General features: G+C 47.1%; 1 protein-coding gene across 10 annotated transcripts in view; it reads left to right on the top strand.

Annotated features, from left to right (window-relative positions):
* The window catches only part of COA8 (cytochrome c oxidase assembly factor 8), a 42,470-nt gene that overhangs the window by 12,478 nt on the left and 11,833 nt on the right, over window positions 1-18,159 (top strand). For 4 of the 10 annotated variants that reach the window (XR_002179760.3, XM_019951810.3, XM_019951806.3 and 1 more), the window contains exons 2-3: window positions 11,700-11,897; window positions 12,608-12,671. Coding sequence is in view for 5 of the 10 variants with exons in the window: in XM_019951810.3 (XP_019807369.1) it covers window positions 11,700-11,897; window positions 12,608-12,671 (262 nt within the window). In the remaining 5 variants the exon portion in view is untranslated. Of the gene's footprint in view, window positions 1-11,699; window positions 11,898-12,607; window positions 12,672-14,828; window positions 14,944-16,809; window positions 17,012-17,362; window positions 17,708-18,159 lie in introns of those variants that run through there. The other 6 variants (XR_012329242.1, XR_012329240.1, XR_012329241.1 and 3 more) reach the window with 4 other exon arrangements.

The following is an 18,159-nucleotide window of genomic DNA, read 5'->3' as shown; positions in this document are numbered from 1 at the left end:
GCCCTTTTGTGTACTGCTGAATTCAGTGTGCTGCTTTGTCTAGCATCCGTCTAGAATGACAGGCTGGGGGCGCCAACCCTCCAGAAGGGAAAGGCTTTCAGTTCCCATCCCAGGAGGGTTAGGACTCTAGATCAGGAAACACGCCGAGAACGCTGAATCTGGCCCACACTTGTTCCGTTCACTGTTGCCCGTTGGTTTCCCCAGTGTCTGGCAGTGAAACTTCAGCTCAGAGAGGAGCTCTGTGTTGTGCACAGGCACTTCTGGGAAGGAAGGCGCTGGATAAAAAGGTCTCCCACTCCAAATCCCGGCTTCTAGAAGGACAGGCCCCAGGGTGGGAGTGTGCTGGCAGAGCTCTGGAGCCTGCTGCAAGGCAGAAGGGATGGAGAGCCAGGCTGGGCCTGCAGAGCTGAACAAGGAGAGGCCTGGTGTGGGGCTGCCCAGCCTGGCAGTTTACAGTTACAGAGAAAAAACTGGAAGGTTCATCACCACCCCACCCCCCAGTAATGAAAACTCAGTGTGACCCGTAAGAACATGTGTGGCCCTCCGCGGAGCTGTCAGGTCTGCCACGCCTTCCCACGCACATCCCTGCCCCTCCAGGCCTCAGGAAGCTGTGCACTGTATGCTTTTGCTGTAAGAACCATAAATTATGGTAATTATTCAAACCTCAAAGGGATTCTTTCTTTTCCTCCCCCAAGCCCCTTCTTCTCCCTTTTAAATAGCAGTTCTTGGGTGAACAAAGACAGAATGTATGTTTATAGGGGAGAGTAGAAGGACTACTTCTGCCATAATTGAAGATGCAGTCTCTCAAATTATAGCGGAAAACTGAGGATGATTGAAGGAGTTGGTTCACAGAGTTCACATATGAACTGTAAAGTAGTTTGTAAGCAATAACTAAAAGATGCGTGTGGGAAGGTAACTGAATACCCCGGCTCCTCTGAGCTTGCCTTGGTACGCATGGGCAGCTGGGGTGGCTTCTTTAGCATTTCTTGATAGGGAGCCTGTAAGAATAGATGGGGTACAGTTCTGGGAGATAGTAAGGCAGGTAAACAGGTGCAGTTAGGGTGGAACCTGCCCCTTTGTCTCCTTGCTGCTGGCAGAGCTGACGTCTCCAAGGGGTGTTGTGCAGCCTCCCCAGCTTGGAGGAGGGGAAGGAACCCCATCTTGCAACAGAAGTTCACAGCAGGGGACCCAGGCTGGCTCCGTTTCTGTCTCCACTCACTGGATCCCTTTGTGTGAATCACCTTCAATTTCTAAGAATATCTGAATACAACAGATGCAAAGGCTGTGTGGGAAAAGTCCAGAAATACTTGCAGAAAAGTAGGGTTTTTTTCTTAAAAGCTTTTTTTTCTTCTTCTTTTTTTTTCTTAAAAGCTTTTTTAAAGAAAAGGAAAATGTGGTAACCATATATTATTCTTAGAATGATGGATAAAACATTAAAGATCTATGTGTTACGGTCCTGCCATTTTTTTTTTTTTTTTTGCGGTACGCGGGCCTCTCACTGTTGTGGCCTCTCCCGTTGCGGAGCACAGGCTCCGGACGCGCAGGCTCAGCGGCCATGGCTCACAGGCCCAGCCGCTCCGCGGCATGTGGGATCCTCCCGGACCGGGGCACGAACCCGTGTCCCCTGCATCGGCAGGCGGACTCTCAACCACTGCGCCACCAGGGAAGCCCCTGCCTTTACTTTCTAAAAAGGATTTTTAAGTCAGTCTAGTATCAAGTCAGTATATTTCAACCCTGCTGGCGAGGAGCATAGTTTCAGGTCTTAGGTAGCAGATCAGGATGCCTTTCTGCTAGTGGGGCCCTATCACTTTCACACACGAAGGATGAGTTCAGTCCCTTCTTGGGGACTTGCTGGCCCTTCATTTAGAACTTTCCACTCTGGCTGTGCCTCTTACGGCTCAGCTTTGCTTCCCAGTGACAACAAGAGAGACACTCTTTAGAAGAACTAGACAAAAGTAAAAATGGTCAAAGATAAAGATGTTTGAGTCTGCAAGAAGAAATGAAATAGCCATGCTGAACTGGTCAGTAGGGTGTAGTAGACCGGTGTGGAGTGTGAACTGGCCACTCAGAGGTGACAGCTATGCCTAGGCTTCTCTCCGTCTCCCTCTGTCCCTCTCCAGCAGCCGGTCAGCCTGGCTTTCCACTTCCCCTGCAGCTCTGACGTGTCCATCTGCAACAGTGCCTCCCTGTTCTTCCACCACGTGTAAGTCGTACTCCAGAACACTCAGCCACTCAATGTGCTTCTGCTTCTCTGATTATACAGCCTTTGAGAGTTTACTGGAAGACCTAGAAACTCGTCAAGAACTAGCAGTTACATAAGGAACACTCTTGGCGGTGATGGCTTCTGGCTCCCTCAGAACTTCTCAACATTCTGGTGCTAGTTATCAGTGATTGCCATATCGAGTTAAACTTTGCTAGGGACTTCCCTGGTGGTCCAGTGGTTGAGAATCCACCTGCCAATTCAGGGGGCACGTGTTCGATCTGTGGTTGGGGAACTAAGATCCCGCATGCCACCGGGCAACTAAGCCCTCCTGCCACAGTTACTGAGCCCACGCGCTCTGGAACCCGTGCGCCACAACGAAAGATACCACATGCTGCAGCTAAGACCCGACACAGCCCAAAATAAATAAATTAAATAAATAAATATTTAAAAAAATCTTTGCTAGATGTTTCTCCACCAAATCGTTCACGTAAATCAAGCTTTTTGAAGATGAAGGGATTTCTCTGCATAAGCGTAGAGAAAGTGAACAGGAAAGATTTTTAACAACTGGGAAGAACATTCCTCCAACAAGTGCTTGTTACAACCAGAGAGATGCAGTTTCTGCCCCCATGGGCTTGCAATCTAGTGGGGGAAACATGTGTTTCCTCACGTCACCAGGGGGCTCAGGATGCCCTGGAGATGCGCCATGGAGCCTGAAGCCAGTGAAGGGGACGAGATGAGAGGGATTCAGGGAGGACATAAGTAGAGTTCCCGAGGACGGTCAGAAATCAGCTGTCCTGTTATTAAAGGAAGTTCCGGTGGGTGGACGGGGAAGCAGAGATGGGGCAGGCCTGGCCTGCTAGACCACAGTGAGGATTTTAGACTTTATCCTGAGGGTAATGAGTAGTCACTGACGGTTTTTAAGGAAAGAAGTAGCACGGTTAGGTTGAATGATTTGGAGCAATTGCTCTGGCTGCAGTCTGGAGAATCGGTGGGTGTAGGGCAGGCCTCTGGAGGCACTTGGAGCTGCACACACTAGCTGACTGCAGAATTGAAGTGGAGCCTTCAGCCTGCCGCGGAAGCCTGAGGCCCGGGGCAGCTGGCACAGGAGGTAGTCGGAGCCGCTGCAGGTGCAGCTGTTTGAACCCTTCAAGGGCCTGGTGGGAGGGTGCCAGAGTTAAGTGCTGCTTGGGCCTGGAAATCTGTAAGCTTATTCCCTGGGCCACAGAGAAGAAGGCTTCTCAAAAGATAGTACTTGACTCCCTTTAACTTTCATCAGCTGTAGGCTCTTGCATCTTCTGCAGCTGTGAGAAAAATTCATCTTAATAAAAATGTTTGCATCAATCATGAAATAAGCTAGCATGAAGCACGGAGAAGGTTTTAGTTCTAGCAGCTTCTTCTCCAGAAGTCTGAAGGTAATAAAAGAAAAAGTAAAATAAAGTATTGGAAGCAGCAGAGCCTGCTAATATTCATTGCTCAGAAATGAGGCTAATTAGAATTCTTACGGCAAAAACTGCACACAGAGTATTTTAGAAAATATTTTAAAAAATTTCTTTTCCTTACTAGTTTTCTAATACACACACACTTATATTTGCTTGTTCTAGACAACAATAACTACAGGAAACAAACTTTATTATGTTGATAATTTTGGACGTTCTATTAAGTTTCTTCTATATCCTCATAAATATCTTTAGGAAAATTAAAAACATTTTTAGGCATTTAAACTAATGGTGTAAATTTTAGCTCTCTAAAGAGTACTGAAGGGACTTCCCTGGTGGTCCAGTGGCTAAGGCAACGCGCTCCCAATGCAGGGAGCCCAGGTTCGATCCCTGGTCAGCTAACTAGATCTCTCACAGTGCAACTAAGAGCCAGCACAGCCAAATAAATCTTTTTTAAAATAAAAATAAATAAATAGTACTAAACGGTAACAAAATAAGCCACCCCGAAATAGGCCACTTTGGCATAAAGATTATTTTGAGCTAAAAGCACTTGAAAGACAGCAGGTGCAAGAAGGGCACTGTGACCGCCCCCTTTTCTTCCTTTAGGCAGGAGATAAACCTCCCGCGTGAAAGCTGCCTTTCGTAAATCAGGAACAAAATGTGTTCTTATCACCAGAGAGCGAAAGAGGTCTGTGCAAACGGGTCTTGGTAAAATAACTCTTACCTTCCTTTAGTCTCCCCATAGATTTTAGTCCCTCTTCCACAGTGGGAACTTTTTGTTCAGCCTGGTATATAGGCAGTTGGGCCTATCTGCTTTTTGGGGTCTTCATTTTCCTATGGGTGCTCCCATGTGTACATTAAAAAATCTATATTGTTTTCTTTTGTTAATCTGTTTTATGTTAGTTTGACTCTCAGGCCCGTTTAGAGACTCTCAGAGAGGAGAGGAAGAGTTTGCCTCCTTTACTAAAGGTTGGATTATAACTATCTCTGCTTCTGAGGTTATTTGCATCTATTTCTACCATACCTATATGGCAGAAATAACATATAATGGTATTTCTGCACATCTTTTCCCAACTCCTTGTTCAGTAACATCACGTTGCTAGCTTGAAGTTGTCCATGGTGGAAGTCATTGCACTATGGAAATTGGCAAATTTTCCAAATCAGGGCTTGACTTACTGTTTTGTTGATGGTGCAGACTTAGGAAAGTGAAGGATGAAATGTTAGTACACTTGACCCTTGAACAATGCGTGTTTGAACTTCGCAGATCCACTTACGCTCAGATTTTTTTCTGTAGTACTATATACTCTCAGGTTGGTTCAGTCTGCAGATGTGGCACCTCTGATATGGAGGGCCGACTGTAAAGTTGTATGCAGATTTTTGACTGTATGGAGGGTCGGCACCCCGACCCCTAAGTTGTTTGAGGGTCAACTGTAATGTGGATTAAATTAAGTAAGAAGTATATCTTGGGACTTCCTGGTGGTCAAGTGGTTAAGACTCCATGCTCACAATGCAGGGGCCCGGGTTCGCTCCCTGGTCAGGGAACTAGATCCCGTGTGCCACAACTAAGACCCGGCACAGCCAAATAAATAAATAAATACTAAAAAAAAAAAAAAAAAAAAAGTAGTGTATCTCGTCGGTTGACATCATATTGTGAATAAACCAAATTGAGAAAATATTCTTCCAGTATTTGAAAGCTGTTATCCATTTCATCAAAGAAATCATTTGTGGACTTCCCTGGTGGCGCAATGGTTAAGAGTCCGCCTGCCAGTACAGGGGACACGGATTCAAGCCCTGGTCTGGGAAGATCCCACATGCTGCGGAGCAACTAAGCCTGTGTACCACAGCTAGTGAGCGTGCACTCTAGAGCCCATATGCCTAGAGCCCGTGCTCCTCAACAAGAGAAGCCACCGCAATGAGAAGCCCACGCACCGCAACAAAGAGTAGCCCCCGCTTGCCACAACTAGAGAAAGCCAGCGTGCAGCAATGGAGACCCAACGCAGCCAAAAATAAATAAATAACAAAAGAAAGTCATTTGTGTCCTTGACAAAGAGGTGAGGTCAGTAGGTCTTGTTCACCCTTAATTAATTAATTACAAAAAAAAATCATTTGTGTCCTTGACAAATAGATGAGGTCAGTAGGTCTTGTTCACCCTACTTTTTTTTTTTTAATTAATTAATTTATTTTTGGCTGCGTTGGGTCTTCATTGCTGCACGCGGGCTTTTTCTAGTTGCAGCGAGCGGGGGCTACTCTTTGTTGCAGTGTGCGGGCTTCTCATTGCGGTGGCTTCTCTTGTCGAGGAGTACGGGCTCTAGGCGTGCGGGCTTCAGTAGTTGTGGCACGCCGGCTCAGTAGTTGTGGCTCACGGACTCTAGAGCACAGGCTCAGTAGTTGTGGCAGGCAGGCTTAGTTGTTCCGTGGCATGTGGGATCTTCCCTGACCAGGGCTCGAACCCGTGTCCCCTGCATTGGCAGGCGGATTCTCAACCCCTGTGCCACCAGGGAAGCCCCCACCCTACTTCTTAATATCAAATCACCTTTGTGTCCTAAGTATTATATGCTTACTAATTAGTCACCTGCAACCAGGGTTTGGCTATTAATACCAAATTTAGCAAAAATCAGTGAAGGAACTGCAATGAGATACCACTTCGTACCCGCTAGGATGGCTGTCATTTTAAAACATGGACAATAGCAGGTGTTGGTGGGAATGTAAAATGATGCAGCCACTTCGGAAAACAGTTCGGCAGTTCCTCAAAGTGTTAAACAGAGTCACCATATGACCCAGCAATGCTACTCCTATATATACACCCAAGAGAATTGAAAACATATGTCCACACAAAAATCTGTACACAAACGTTCATAGCAACATTATTTATGATAGCCAAAAAGTGGAAACAACCCGAATGTTCTCAGCTGATAAATGGATAAACAAAATGTGTTTATATCCACACTATGGACTGTCACTCAGCCATAAAAAGAAGTGAAGTATTGGCAACACATACTACAGCTTGGATGAACCTGGAAAACATGTTCGGTGAAAGAAGCCAGTCACAAAAGAACACGTTGTATGATTTCATTTACATGAAATATATAGAACAGGCAAATCCATGGAGTCGTGGTTGCCAGGGACTGGGGGAGGGGAAGAATGGGGAGTGACTGCTCTTGGGTACGGGGTTTCTTTCGGGGGTGATGAAAATGTTCCGGAATTAGTAATAATAGTTGCCCAGCTCTGTGAACATGCTAAAAACACTGAATTGTATACATTAAAAGGGTTAATTTTATAGTAATACTGTTTTTTAAAAAAATATTTATTTATTTGGCTGTGTAGGGTCTTAGTTGCGGCATGTGGGATCTAGTTCCCTGACCAGGGATCAAACCCAGACCCCTGCATTGGGAGCGCGGAGTCTTAGCTACTGCGCCACCAGGGAAGTCCCTGTAGTATGTGAATTATATATCACTAAAGTTGTTAAAAATTAATGAAAGCGGTTTGTGAGAATCAATCGGCTATGTAAAATTTATGAGGAAAGGTATCGTATGTTTTATTATTATTTGTAAAGTGTGTGCTGCACATCCTGATATCAGTGAAGTTATAACCACATGCGTCCCCCAGCCATTAAACATTTAAGGGCACACCACTGCCCGGGGGGCGGCTCCATCCACTGGTTCCTCAACACTGTCCCCAGGCCTTCTCCCGTTCCTCTGTCCCTGCAGCCCCCATACCGCCACAGCCTCAGAGAATGGCTCTTCCTCTCCACCCCCTCAGAGTGGTCATGTCCCCCCAGAACAGGCCTGAAGGACCCTTCCTTGCATTCCCCTGGGACCTCCTCCAGCTTCTTAAGCTCCATTACTGATGTGTAAATTTGAGTGAATTTTAGGGCATATTCTACTTGTCACCAAATCTTTAACTCATTACTACATAGGTTCTTTTTAGTGATTGGACATTTTCTATCAATTTTTTTTTTTTTTTTGGCTGCGTTGGGTCTTTGTTGCTGCGCGCAGGCTTTTCTCTAGTTGCGGTGAGCAGGGGCTACTCTTCGTTGCGGTGCACGGGCTTCTCATTGCGGTGGCTTCTCGTTGCGGAGCATGGGCTCTAGGCGTGCGGGCTTCAGTAGTTGTGGCTCGTGGGCTCGGTAGTTGTGGCTCACAGGCTCTAGAGCCCAGGCTCAGTAGTTGTGGCTCACGGGCTAGTTGCTCCACGATACGTGGGATCTTCCCGGACCAGGGTTGAACCCGTGTCCCCTGTATTGGCAGGTGGATTCTTAACCACTGCGCCACCAGGGAAGGCCTCTATCAGCCTTTTTTTCTCCCCAGTCAAATGCTGTATTCTGGGCTTCCCTGGTGGCGCAGTGGTTGAGAGTCCGCCTGCCGATGCAAGGGACACGGGTTCGTGCCCCGGTCTGGGAAGATCCCACATGCCGCGGAGCGGCTGGGCCCGTGAGCCGTGGCCGCTGAGCCTGCGCATCCGGAGCCTGTGCTCTGCAGCGGGAGAGGCCACAACAGTGAGAGGCCTGCGTACCGCAAAAAAAAAAAAAAAAAATGCTGTTTGCTTTTACCTAATCTGTCAAGGGTCCTTAAAATTTTGAAATTTTGTTTAAAAGATACTTTTCTAGAAGTGTTTTGAGAGTCTGAGGGAATCATATGTACTTTTCAACATTTCCTGCTCATTCACTTATTCTAGACTCAAAATAATTTTCTAAATAGTAAGCATTCCTTTTTTTAAAAGAATTATTTATTTATTTTTGGCTGCGCTGAATCTTTGTTGCGGCCCTCAGGCTCCTCTGGTTGTGGCGCTTAGTTGAGGTATGTGGGATCTTAGTTCCAGGGATTGAACCTGGGATCGAACCCAGGCCCCCTGCACTGGGAGCGTGGAGTCTTAACCACTGGACCACCAGCGAAGTCCCCAAATAGTAAGCATTCTAATGCTGAGCTGAACATGCCACAGATTTTTAATAAAATATTATAAATGCCAGTGTTGTCCTAAAGTCAGAGCTATAATGTGTTATAACTCAGAAACTCTGTGTCCTCGGGTGTAAGGAGAAGCTTTTTGCGTGAGCGGATGGCCCTGCATATCTTGTAATATAACGTGACCTGCTGAGCTCTGAGCGGTGATGGCAGAGCTGATGAAACCTCCTCAGGTGTTCTGTGGTCTGAACTATCCTCGCTAGGTGGCCACACCGAGCTTTGTAACCCACTTCCCGACCAAACCCGCTGCTATCCTTGTCATGTTTTAAATTCTTCCTATTTTTAAACTGCCTGGGAATTTAGAAGACTTAGGAAGGTCATAGCATCCAAGACAAGGAGAGGGCCGACGGGTGGTGCTGCATCTAGCAGTCTCCTTCAGTTAATGCCAGGTTCTTGGGATGTTCCGTGTAGGTTGGTGGTGCTGAGTGGCAGCCGTCAAAGCGAAAACTAACTGACTGTGTTTCCTGAAGAGTGACTTGGTTTCCTTTCTCAGTCTCCACTTGGTTCTTTACTCTAATTGTCCAGGGTTGAGTCCAGGGACCAGAAGATGGTCAGACCCACACCAGGGAGAGGAACGCTGAGGACTGTACACCAAGTTGAGCTTCTGCTTGGCCTCTCCTTTCCTCCCATGGTGCTCCTGCCACGTGAGCCATTGCAAAACACGCAGCTGCACCTGGTTATCTGCATTAATTTGTGAAATGATTAGCTATTAAAGCTACATTTTTCAAGTGAAATTATAAGTAAGCTGCTTACTGATAGAAAAAGAGCTGCTTTATCTTAAACTTTGCAAACCCTGCATCTCTATTTTTAGTTCCTTGGAAGTTGCAGCTTATAGTGGTGATAGTGAAGTACTGAAGTATCCTAAACGAAGGGCCTTCTAAATGCAGAACTGTTGTGTTCAATATAGTAATTTTGTATCTTTGTAAGTTTTACCACTCTTTTAATTGACTTTATTGGGGTGTAATTTATATATAGTAAAATGAGTGCACCCATTTCGAGTTTGATGAGTTGTGACAAATGTGTAAATCTGTGCATCACCACCCCAATAAGATCTAGAACATCACTCCAATCCCCTCCACCCCTCACTCTGGGCTACCATTGATCTGATTACTTTTTCTAGAATGTCACATAAGTGGAATCACATAGAACGTCCTCTTCGGTGCCTGGCTCTTTCGCTCTGTATGTTGTTTTGAGATCTGTCCGTGTTCCACCTGTCAGTGGCTCACTCCTCTGTGCTGCTGAGTAGTTTTCTGGTTGTTTCTGGAGGGAGGACTGGCGGGAGGCACTCCGATGTTCCGGAGGTAGACGTCGTGCTCAGTAGAGCTTTTGCTTTTTTAAAATCGGAGGACAGTTAATTTACAGTGTTGTGTTACCTTCGGGTGTACAGCAAAGTGATTTAGTTATACATTTTCCATTATAGGTAGAGCTTTCTTTTTAAAAAATAGGGTATAAGAGATTTCCAAACTGAATGTTATTTCCCCCCATGGACTGTGGTTACATTGATCTTTTAACAGACAAATGGATAGTCTTTTAATTACTCAGCTGATCTCTTTATTTTAATATCAGGTTTATTGAAGTCCAGTTCATATATAGTAAAATTCACTCCTGGCAGACATGTACGCCACAATTCAAGGTATCAATCACTTTCACCACCCCAGAAAATTCCTTTGTAGTCACCCCCTTCCCCTACCCCAGCACGTGTCTTTTCCAGGATGTCTTGGGAATAGAACCATCCAGTGTGCAACCTCTTTGGTGTGGCCTCTTCAATCCGCATAGTGCCTTTGAGATTCATCTGTGTTACCTGTAGTCTCCTCTGTTGTCGAGTAGTGTCCGTCACATGTATATGCCGTGCTGTGTTTTTCTGTTCATCAGTGGAAGGGTATTTCAGCTAATTCCAGATTTTGGCAGTTATACATAAAGCCACTTTAAACAGTCATATCCAGGTTTTTGTGCAAACATGTGTACTCATGCATCTTGGATAAATAACCTGGGAAGGGGCTGCTGGATTGTATGTTAGGTGTGTGTTTAATTTTATAATGGACTGCTGACTTTTTTCCCAAGTGGTTGTATCATTTTGCATTGCCATGAGGAATATTTAAGAACTCGATTGTTTTATGTCCTTGACAGCACTTGTTTTGGCAGATTTTTTTTTAGCCATATTAATAGGTGTGTAGTGATATCTCATTGTGGTTTTGATTTGCATTCTCTAATGACTAATGATGTTGAGCTTTTTTTTTTTTTTTTTTTTTTGGTACGCGGGCCTCTCACTGTTGTGGCCTCTCCCGTTGCGGAGCACAGGCTCCGGACGCGCAGGCTCAGCGGCCATGGTTCACAGGCCCAGCTGCTCCGCAGCATGTGGGATCTTCCCGGATCGGGACATGAACCTGCATCCCCTGCATCGACAGACGGACCCCCAACCACTGGGCCACCAGGAAAGCCCGATGTTGAGCAATTTTTATGTGCTTTTATTTGTCATCTATATATCTTCTTCGGAAACTTTTATTTAAATATTTTGCCCAGTTTTATATTGGGTTGTGTGTTTTCTTATTATGGAGTTTTGAAAAGTCTATATATATTCTAGAAACAAGTCCTTTTACAGATTTGCATGTATTTTCTCCCAGTCTGTGGCTTGTCTTTTCATTTTCTTAATAGTGTCTTTAGGAGAACAGAAGAGTTTAACTTTGGTGTAGTCCAGTTCATCTATTTCTTATTTTGTGGATTGTGCTTTTGGTGTTGTATGTAAGAAATCTTCGCCTAATCCAAGCTTGTAGAATTTTTACTGTTTTAGAAGTTTTATAGTTTTAGATTTTACATTTTAGGTCTTTGATCCATTTTGCGTTAATTTTTGTATATGATACAAAGCACAGGTTGACATTCTTTTTCCGCCTTGGGATGTTGAATTATTCCAGCACCATTGCTGAACATGTTTGGTGTAGTATTAATGTGAATGCTATTTATTATAGTTCTTTTAATTTGGATATTCCCTGGCACATAGTCCTAAAAAGAGGAAGCTGACAAGGGTCTTTAATAAATCTGGACTGTTCATTTCATAATACTAGAGATTCGTTAAGTTGTATAGTAACGCCACGCGTTTTGTTAAAGGTCTCAAGATTCTGCCCTCCAAGAAAATCTTGCCATGATTGGATAGGACCCCCAGATAAATATTCAAACCTTCGACCTGTTCACTTCTACATCCCTGAAAATGAATCACCATTGGAACAAAAGTTAAGAGAATTAAGACAAGAAACACAAGAATGGAACCAACAGTTCTGGGCAAACCAGAATTTGACTTTTCTTAAGGTAAGTTTAGGTTTCGGGTCAGAATGAGAAATAATACAGTTGGCCACTTGGGGGTGCTAAATCTTTAGCATCTGCTTTGCCTTTCAGTTATTTGGCAGCATCTCATTGCCTCCGCGCCATACATACGTATGTGTGTATATATGCGTAGAATTTTAAAATCAGTATGTAACTGTAAAGAAGAAATATTGATCATTCACAGAATCACAGATCTTGAGACGTTCAAGGAAGTAAAGAGAGTAGCAGAGCCAGAACCAGAACTGCAGGTTCCACATGTATATACGCTTGTGTGTGTGTGTTTATGAAATTATGGGTGTCTGGGATGTGTTGTCATTTTTCCTGAGAATTCAGGATTCTTAATAGCATACTCATAAAGAAACTACGAGAAAGGAGTATAAATATTGTAATCCAGAAGAAAGACTTAGGCGACACATGTTTATCCCTTTGGGCAGGCTAAGTCAAGTTGCATTTATCTTATTCTGTGGATTTATAAACAAACAGTGCCTCCCAAAGGTTATTAAATATCTCATTTTCAAATCCTATTTCAAGCATGAAACTTTTAACTAAGCTCAGATGGTTTAAAACAGGCTTTGAGATGGGCCACTTCTCAGGAAATCCACATCCAGATTTCTCCAGAACACTGAGAGCTGTGTCCTAGCCAAGGAAAAACGGAAAGATGAAGAAAGGGAATTCTGATAGCTGTCTTATTTTAGGAAAAAGAAAAATTTATTGACTCAAGACTAAAAGCCAAAGGCCTGGAACTGACAGCTGAATCAGGTGAGTGAGTTCTTTTTCTGCCAACACTGGTTTTGTTTGAGTAACTATACGAGAAGGTGTGAAGAAAGAGTATTAGGGCCTCCCTGGCCCTCCAGCGGTTAAGACCCACACTCCCACTGCATGGGGCGCAGGTTCCACCCCTGGTCAGGGAACTAGATCCCATGTGCCTCTCGGCACAGCCCAAAAAAAAGAAATGAAAAAGAAAGGATGTTGAATGAAGTAGAGAAGCTCAGGGGGCAGGCCATGGCTCCAGGGGCAGGCGCTCTGAGGCCGTGTCCTCGGTGGGACGCACGTCTGTCCTCCTCCCGCTCCCTCTCCTGTCTTTGGGTGAGGTCAGCCCTCTCGTCATTTTGGGTCATTCTGATCGATGACCTCTTTCTGACCTTTGGGCTTATATCCGAGGTCCCATGGCTTCAGCAGCCTCTGTCTCTTCTGCCCTGGCTTCTCTTCCCTGCTTCCTGATGGCAGTTCATGGTCCCACTGGCCATGAGCCGGAAACTGCAGAGTCATCCTGGAAGCCCCTCCCGACCCCTTCATCCTTCATCTCTCCACCAGATTTACCTTTTAGGTGTTTCTCAGCACCTTTGCTACTCCCTGTCCTTTTTTTTTAAAAAATAAATTTATTTTTATTTATTTATTTTTGGCTGCGTTGGGTCTTTGTTGCTGTGCACAGGTTTCCTCTAGTTGTGGCTTGCGGGATTTAGAACGCAGGCTCAGTAGTTGTGGCGCATGGGCTTAGTTGCTCGGTGGCATGTGGGATCTTCCCGGCCCAGGGCTTGAACCCGTGTTCTCTGCATTGGCAGGCAGATTCTTAACCACTGCGCCACCAGGGCAGTCCCTACTCCCTGTCCTTTAAACATGGCTTTAATTCTCTGCCTATTGCAGTATCTTCCTAATTGGTTCCCTGGCCCCCAGTCTTTAAATCAGGGGTCATTAGACTTTCTGTAAAGGGCTAGATAGTAAATAGTTTAGTCTCTCTGGGCCATATGGGTCTCTCCTTCAACTGGTCAGCTCTGCTGTTGTTCTGTGAAAGCAGCCATAGAAAATACGTAAATTAATGGGCGTGAACTTGTCCCAATAAAACTGTAGTTACAAAATCAGCTGGTAGGCCAGACTTGGCCTACAGGCTGTAGTTTAGCAACTCATGCCTAAAATCCATTCTTTGCAGTGTAGCCAGTCTGTTCTACCCCAAATGCAGTTCTGACAGTTGCCACTCAGCTTAGGTTTTTCGATTTCCTGTGACGACAGAGTGACAGCCGTGCTCCTCCTTCTGGATTGGAGGCCTGCCCGGCCCCTGCCTGTTTTACTTGTTTTACCTGTTTCGTGTCTTGTTCCCCAGGCTGCGCGCTTCATGTGTCAGGGATGCAGACTGCATTCAGTTCCCTCTGCCTACCGTGCTGTCCTTTCTTTTGGATGGAGAATCTAGTGCTCAGAATAACCTTTAATCATTTTCTCTCACTGTTGATGTTTGGCCTGAATAAGATTTTGTTCTGTTGGTTAAACAGGTGTCTACTGTCAGAACATTCTGATGGAAAATCTGAAATCGTTGACCCCCAAAGCCAGGTCTTTGTTGGGCTAAAGCACTGTGACTCTACCTGCTCGTGGTAGCCTTGCCTGGGCTCATTAGCATAGAGGTCTGGGGAGGATGGAGTTAGCCCCATGCTGGGCCCAGTCGTGTGCTGTCTGCTGCACGGGCCCGCTGAGGGTCTGGGAGGGCAGGAGTGAGCAGGAAAAGGTGCTATGTCCTATCAGTTTTTGTTTGTTTTTTGTTTGTTTTGGGGGGGGGCAGTAAATATTTTAATTTTATTTTTATGGTGACAGACAATTTTCAAGTTTACTTCCTTTTTTTTTTTTAAATACAAAGCTAAACCACAAACAGGTACAACCAAGACATTTTATCTCCCATTTACACACTCCCATTGAATCCTCCTCCAATTGGCTGGCCGCTGAGCAGGCAAGTGTGGGGTGAGGGGAAGACTTTCTTAGGTAGCACCGTCCTTAGGCCAGGGGCCGGGGCATCGAGACGAGGACAGGCTCTCATCACGAAGCACAGAATGAGAGCCCCGACCTCAGGACTGTGCCCTTTGCACATATGTTCTGTTTCATTTCCCATGGTGAACCAATGAAGTAGGTGCTGTTACTTTTACCATTTTGTAGATGAGGATCCCGAGGGCAAGTTGTTTGACCAAAGTCACAGAGTGAGCAAGTGGAGGGGCCTAGGTCCTGACCTGGAGAGTGGGTTCCCAGGGAGGCCCACGGGCCACTGTCTTCTGTGAGTATCATGGGTTCCTACTGATGGCGTTACTGAGTGTTGAAAGACGGGCCTTAATTAGATTTCAGATTAGTTTGGTAAGAAAACAGGAAAGAGTATCTTGAGGAAAGGACTCATGAAGGGAGGTGCCCGCTCTGTCAGCTGTTTAAACAGTTACCAGGCTGCAGTGATGGAACTGGGGGCGGGGGGACAGGTGTGTCACCCCCGTGGGCCAGAGCACGCATGTGTAAAACCTGAGTGCAGGGGTCTCGCAGAACCCAGGAAAGAGGAGTTACATTTAATAAATGATGTTGGAGAAACTAATTATTTTAGGCCCAAAAGGATAAATTTAGATTCATGCTCCCTGTAATACAAATGTATTCCAAACGGATGAAAAAGTTAATTATTAAAAATCAGTTGTTTATGGAGTAAAAAGTTAAGTACATCGCTCCTAGTTGTAGAAAGTCTAACGATAAAAGTGACCCTCCATTATCTGGAGGAGTGATGATTCCCTGAGCTTGACAGTAAAGGTAGAAAGATTCAGGAACGTGAAAACTGACAATGTCTGGATTAGTCAGGACTCCCTTTGATCTGTCCTCCTGGAAAGGAGAGTTTGCTGAGGGGACACGAAGTGGCTCAGACCCAGGACCAGGGGAGAGCCGGGCCCAGGCACGGCCTGTACTCAGACGCCGGCACTAGAGGGAACCCAGGACATCTCCCTCCTCTCGTTTCACCTCCTCTCTGCCCCACTGCTTCAGCCTTCTTTTGCTGTAAACAGGCTTTTTCCACCTCTCAGTTTATACCTCCCAGGTCCAAGGAAGTAGCCAGACTGAGGCTCTGCCCAGGCGGGGTTCTGTTGAAGGAGTGAGGCTGCTCCACAGACAGTGCCCAGCAAACCCGAGGGCCAGGCAAAGGGGTCCACGTCCAGGAATCACATTAAACGTGAATGGCAGGTGGCGGGAGGCGTTTGTGGCAGAGATGAAGAGGCGTGTGGACTTTATGAAAAGCCTTAACAACTTTGTAGAAATAGCAAAACACCTGCAGATGAATAATGTGACTACAAGAAAAAAACTCCTCAAACTAAATTTCACAGTGTGTATTAAAACAGCACCTAGGCCTTGTTTTATGCTTACTGAACTCAAGATGTGTTCCCAGCTCCTTTTCCAGAAGGATTTAGTTGCATGAAGTACGCATAGGCCAAGAAGCAGGGAAATTATGGCCACTGAGTATCTAAGAATTCATCCTGTGGGAAAACATGGGAAGATTCACTCTGTTCTTGCAGCATTGTTTCTCACTGCCAAACAGTGGAAAGTATCTCAATACCCGGCCACTTCAGGTTACATGAGGCTGAGGTGGCCCACTGCGCACTGGATGCTCACCGGAATATTCTGCAGCAGTCTAGGAACATTGTTGACTTAATTTCAAGTGCGAGAAGTAGAATGCCATGACGTCAGCGCTGCCCGCCCCCGATCAAATCTCGTGTAAGCAGGCAGTGCTGTGGGAGGGCTCTTGCCTCGTTTGTTTCACTGCTGAAGTGTTCATGCAGCTGGAGTGGGTGCTATCAGGATGGATCTACTTTAAGTCAGCTGGTATTTAAGAAGCACCCACTCGGCTTTCGGTAAACGCGTAATAGATTAGATTGTCCTGCCTATCGTTCTTAGTATTACTAAAGCTCAGTGTCACACTGCAGTGCTGACAGGTGTGGAACCTGAATTACTTAGCAGACATTTATGGTGCGTCTGCTTTACGCTGAGCGCCACCTGGGAACGTTTGGGCAGGACACCAAACTAGACCAGTAGCTGAAGGTGGCACCCCGACCTGTCCTTAGAACCCTGGGGCGCCTGCTGTTCTGCCAGCGGCGGTGACGAGTGCGCCCCTCTGTGCCAGGCCCGTCCCACCTGCCGCCCTGACTGCGACTCGGTTTGTCTCAGAGCAGCCTTATGAGGTGTGCTGTTGTGATCTGCGTCCTGGAGCCCGGAGAAGCCACAGCCCGGCTGCAGGGCCGGCGAGGGACGGAAGCCCGGCTCGTGGAACCGCTGCCTGCGGGGCCAGGAGGACACGGCCCACCTGCTCAGCTCCTCTCGTCAGTGTGAGAGGCAGGGGAGGCCGGCTGGAGGACCGGTGGAACCTGCTTGCAGCTTAGGAGACGCCGTGCTCTGGGGCCAGCATGCTGGCCCCGCTCCCTGAAGCGAGAGCTCCGTTTGTGGCGCCCGCACCGCGCTCCAGCCCTGCCTGCCCCTCTCCTCCCTCGCTCTGTTCAGCCGCGTCTCTGCCTCTCCACACCCTTCATTTGCTCTGCCCATGCTGCTCCCCTTCTCCGCCCTGTGGAGTCCTAGCTGGCTGTCACCTTCCCTGGGAGCCTTCGGCTTCCCTCCCCGCCGCAGCCAGCTGGTCGTCCCTCTCTTTCCCCGATCGGCATCCACCCCTTGATTGATTCCAGGTATTTATTGAACACCTGCCACATCCCATGCTAGTCCTGGGGACCAGCTGGGGACGAGACAGAGCCACGGCCTCGCCTTTGTGGAGCAGACCTCCTTGCGTGGGCCGGGAGGGTGACCAGCAGACAAGCAGCTCGGTGAACGCACTCTGCACTCCCGGGGTGTCGACCGCGGGGGAGAAAGAAGCCGGGGGGAGGGGAGGAGCGGCGGTTTCGCAGAGCGGGGGCATAGGGGGAGGTTGGGAGAGGGTCTTCCAGGTGGAGGTCTCGAGGGCCAGCAGGAGGCCGAGTCAGAGGAGTGAGGACACATGGAATCGACTGCTCTTCACTCAGGCGCTGGGGGTCCAGGTGACTCGTGGGGCCCTGCTCAGGCTGGCTGGGAGGTGGCCCTTCTGTCTTCGTGGGGGACAGCCACGCTTGTACTGTGCGGTCTGCGTTTGCCTTTGTGCTGTGTGAGTTCAGGGTTGGCCACTTTCCCTCCTGTTTCTGTAAAAATGTGCCCTGGGGTTACCTTCCCAGCTCTGTCTGTGTCTCCCCAAATTCCTGGTGTGGTTGAAGTGTCAGCATCAGCTTTGCAGCCAGGAAACATGGCCTCTGTCTGGAGTCCTGGAGAGTGGACTAACCCCGGGGGGAGCCAGAGCGGGGACCTCTCTGGATGGGGGTGCTCTGCAAGTGCAGGGACCCTGGGTGCGATGCCTGTTTGGAGCTTGGGGCTTCTAAGCCAGAGGGCTCTCTCCCTGCGGTCTCATTCCTTCGCCCCTGAGCCGCTGCAGGGTGTCCTGAGGCTGGCCCCTGGCCTG

The sequence above is a fragment of the Tursiops truncatus genome, chromosome 2, assembly GCF_011762595.2.
Source record: "Tursiops truncatus isolate mTurTru1 chromosome 2, mTurTru1.mat.Y, whole genome shotgun sequence".
NCBI lineage: Eukaryota > Metazoa > Chordata > Mammalia > Artiodactyla > Delphinidae > Tursiops > Tursiops truncatus.
Note: the sequence above shows the minus strand (reverse complement) of the source record. Positions and strands in the feature narration are given on the sequence as shown.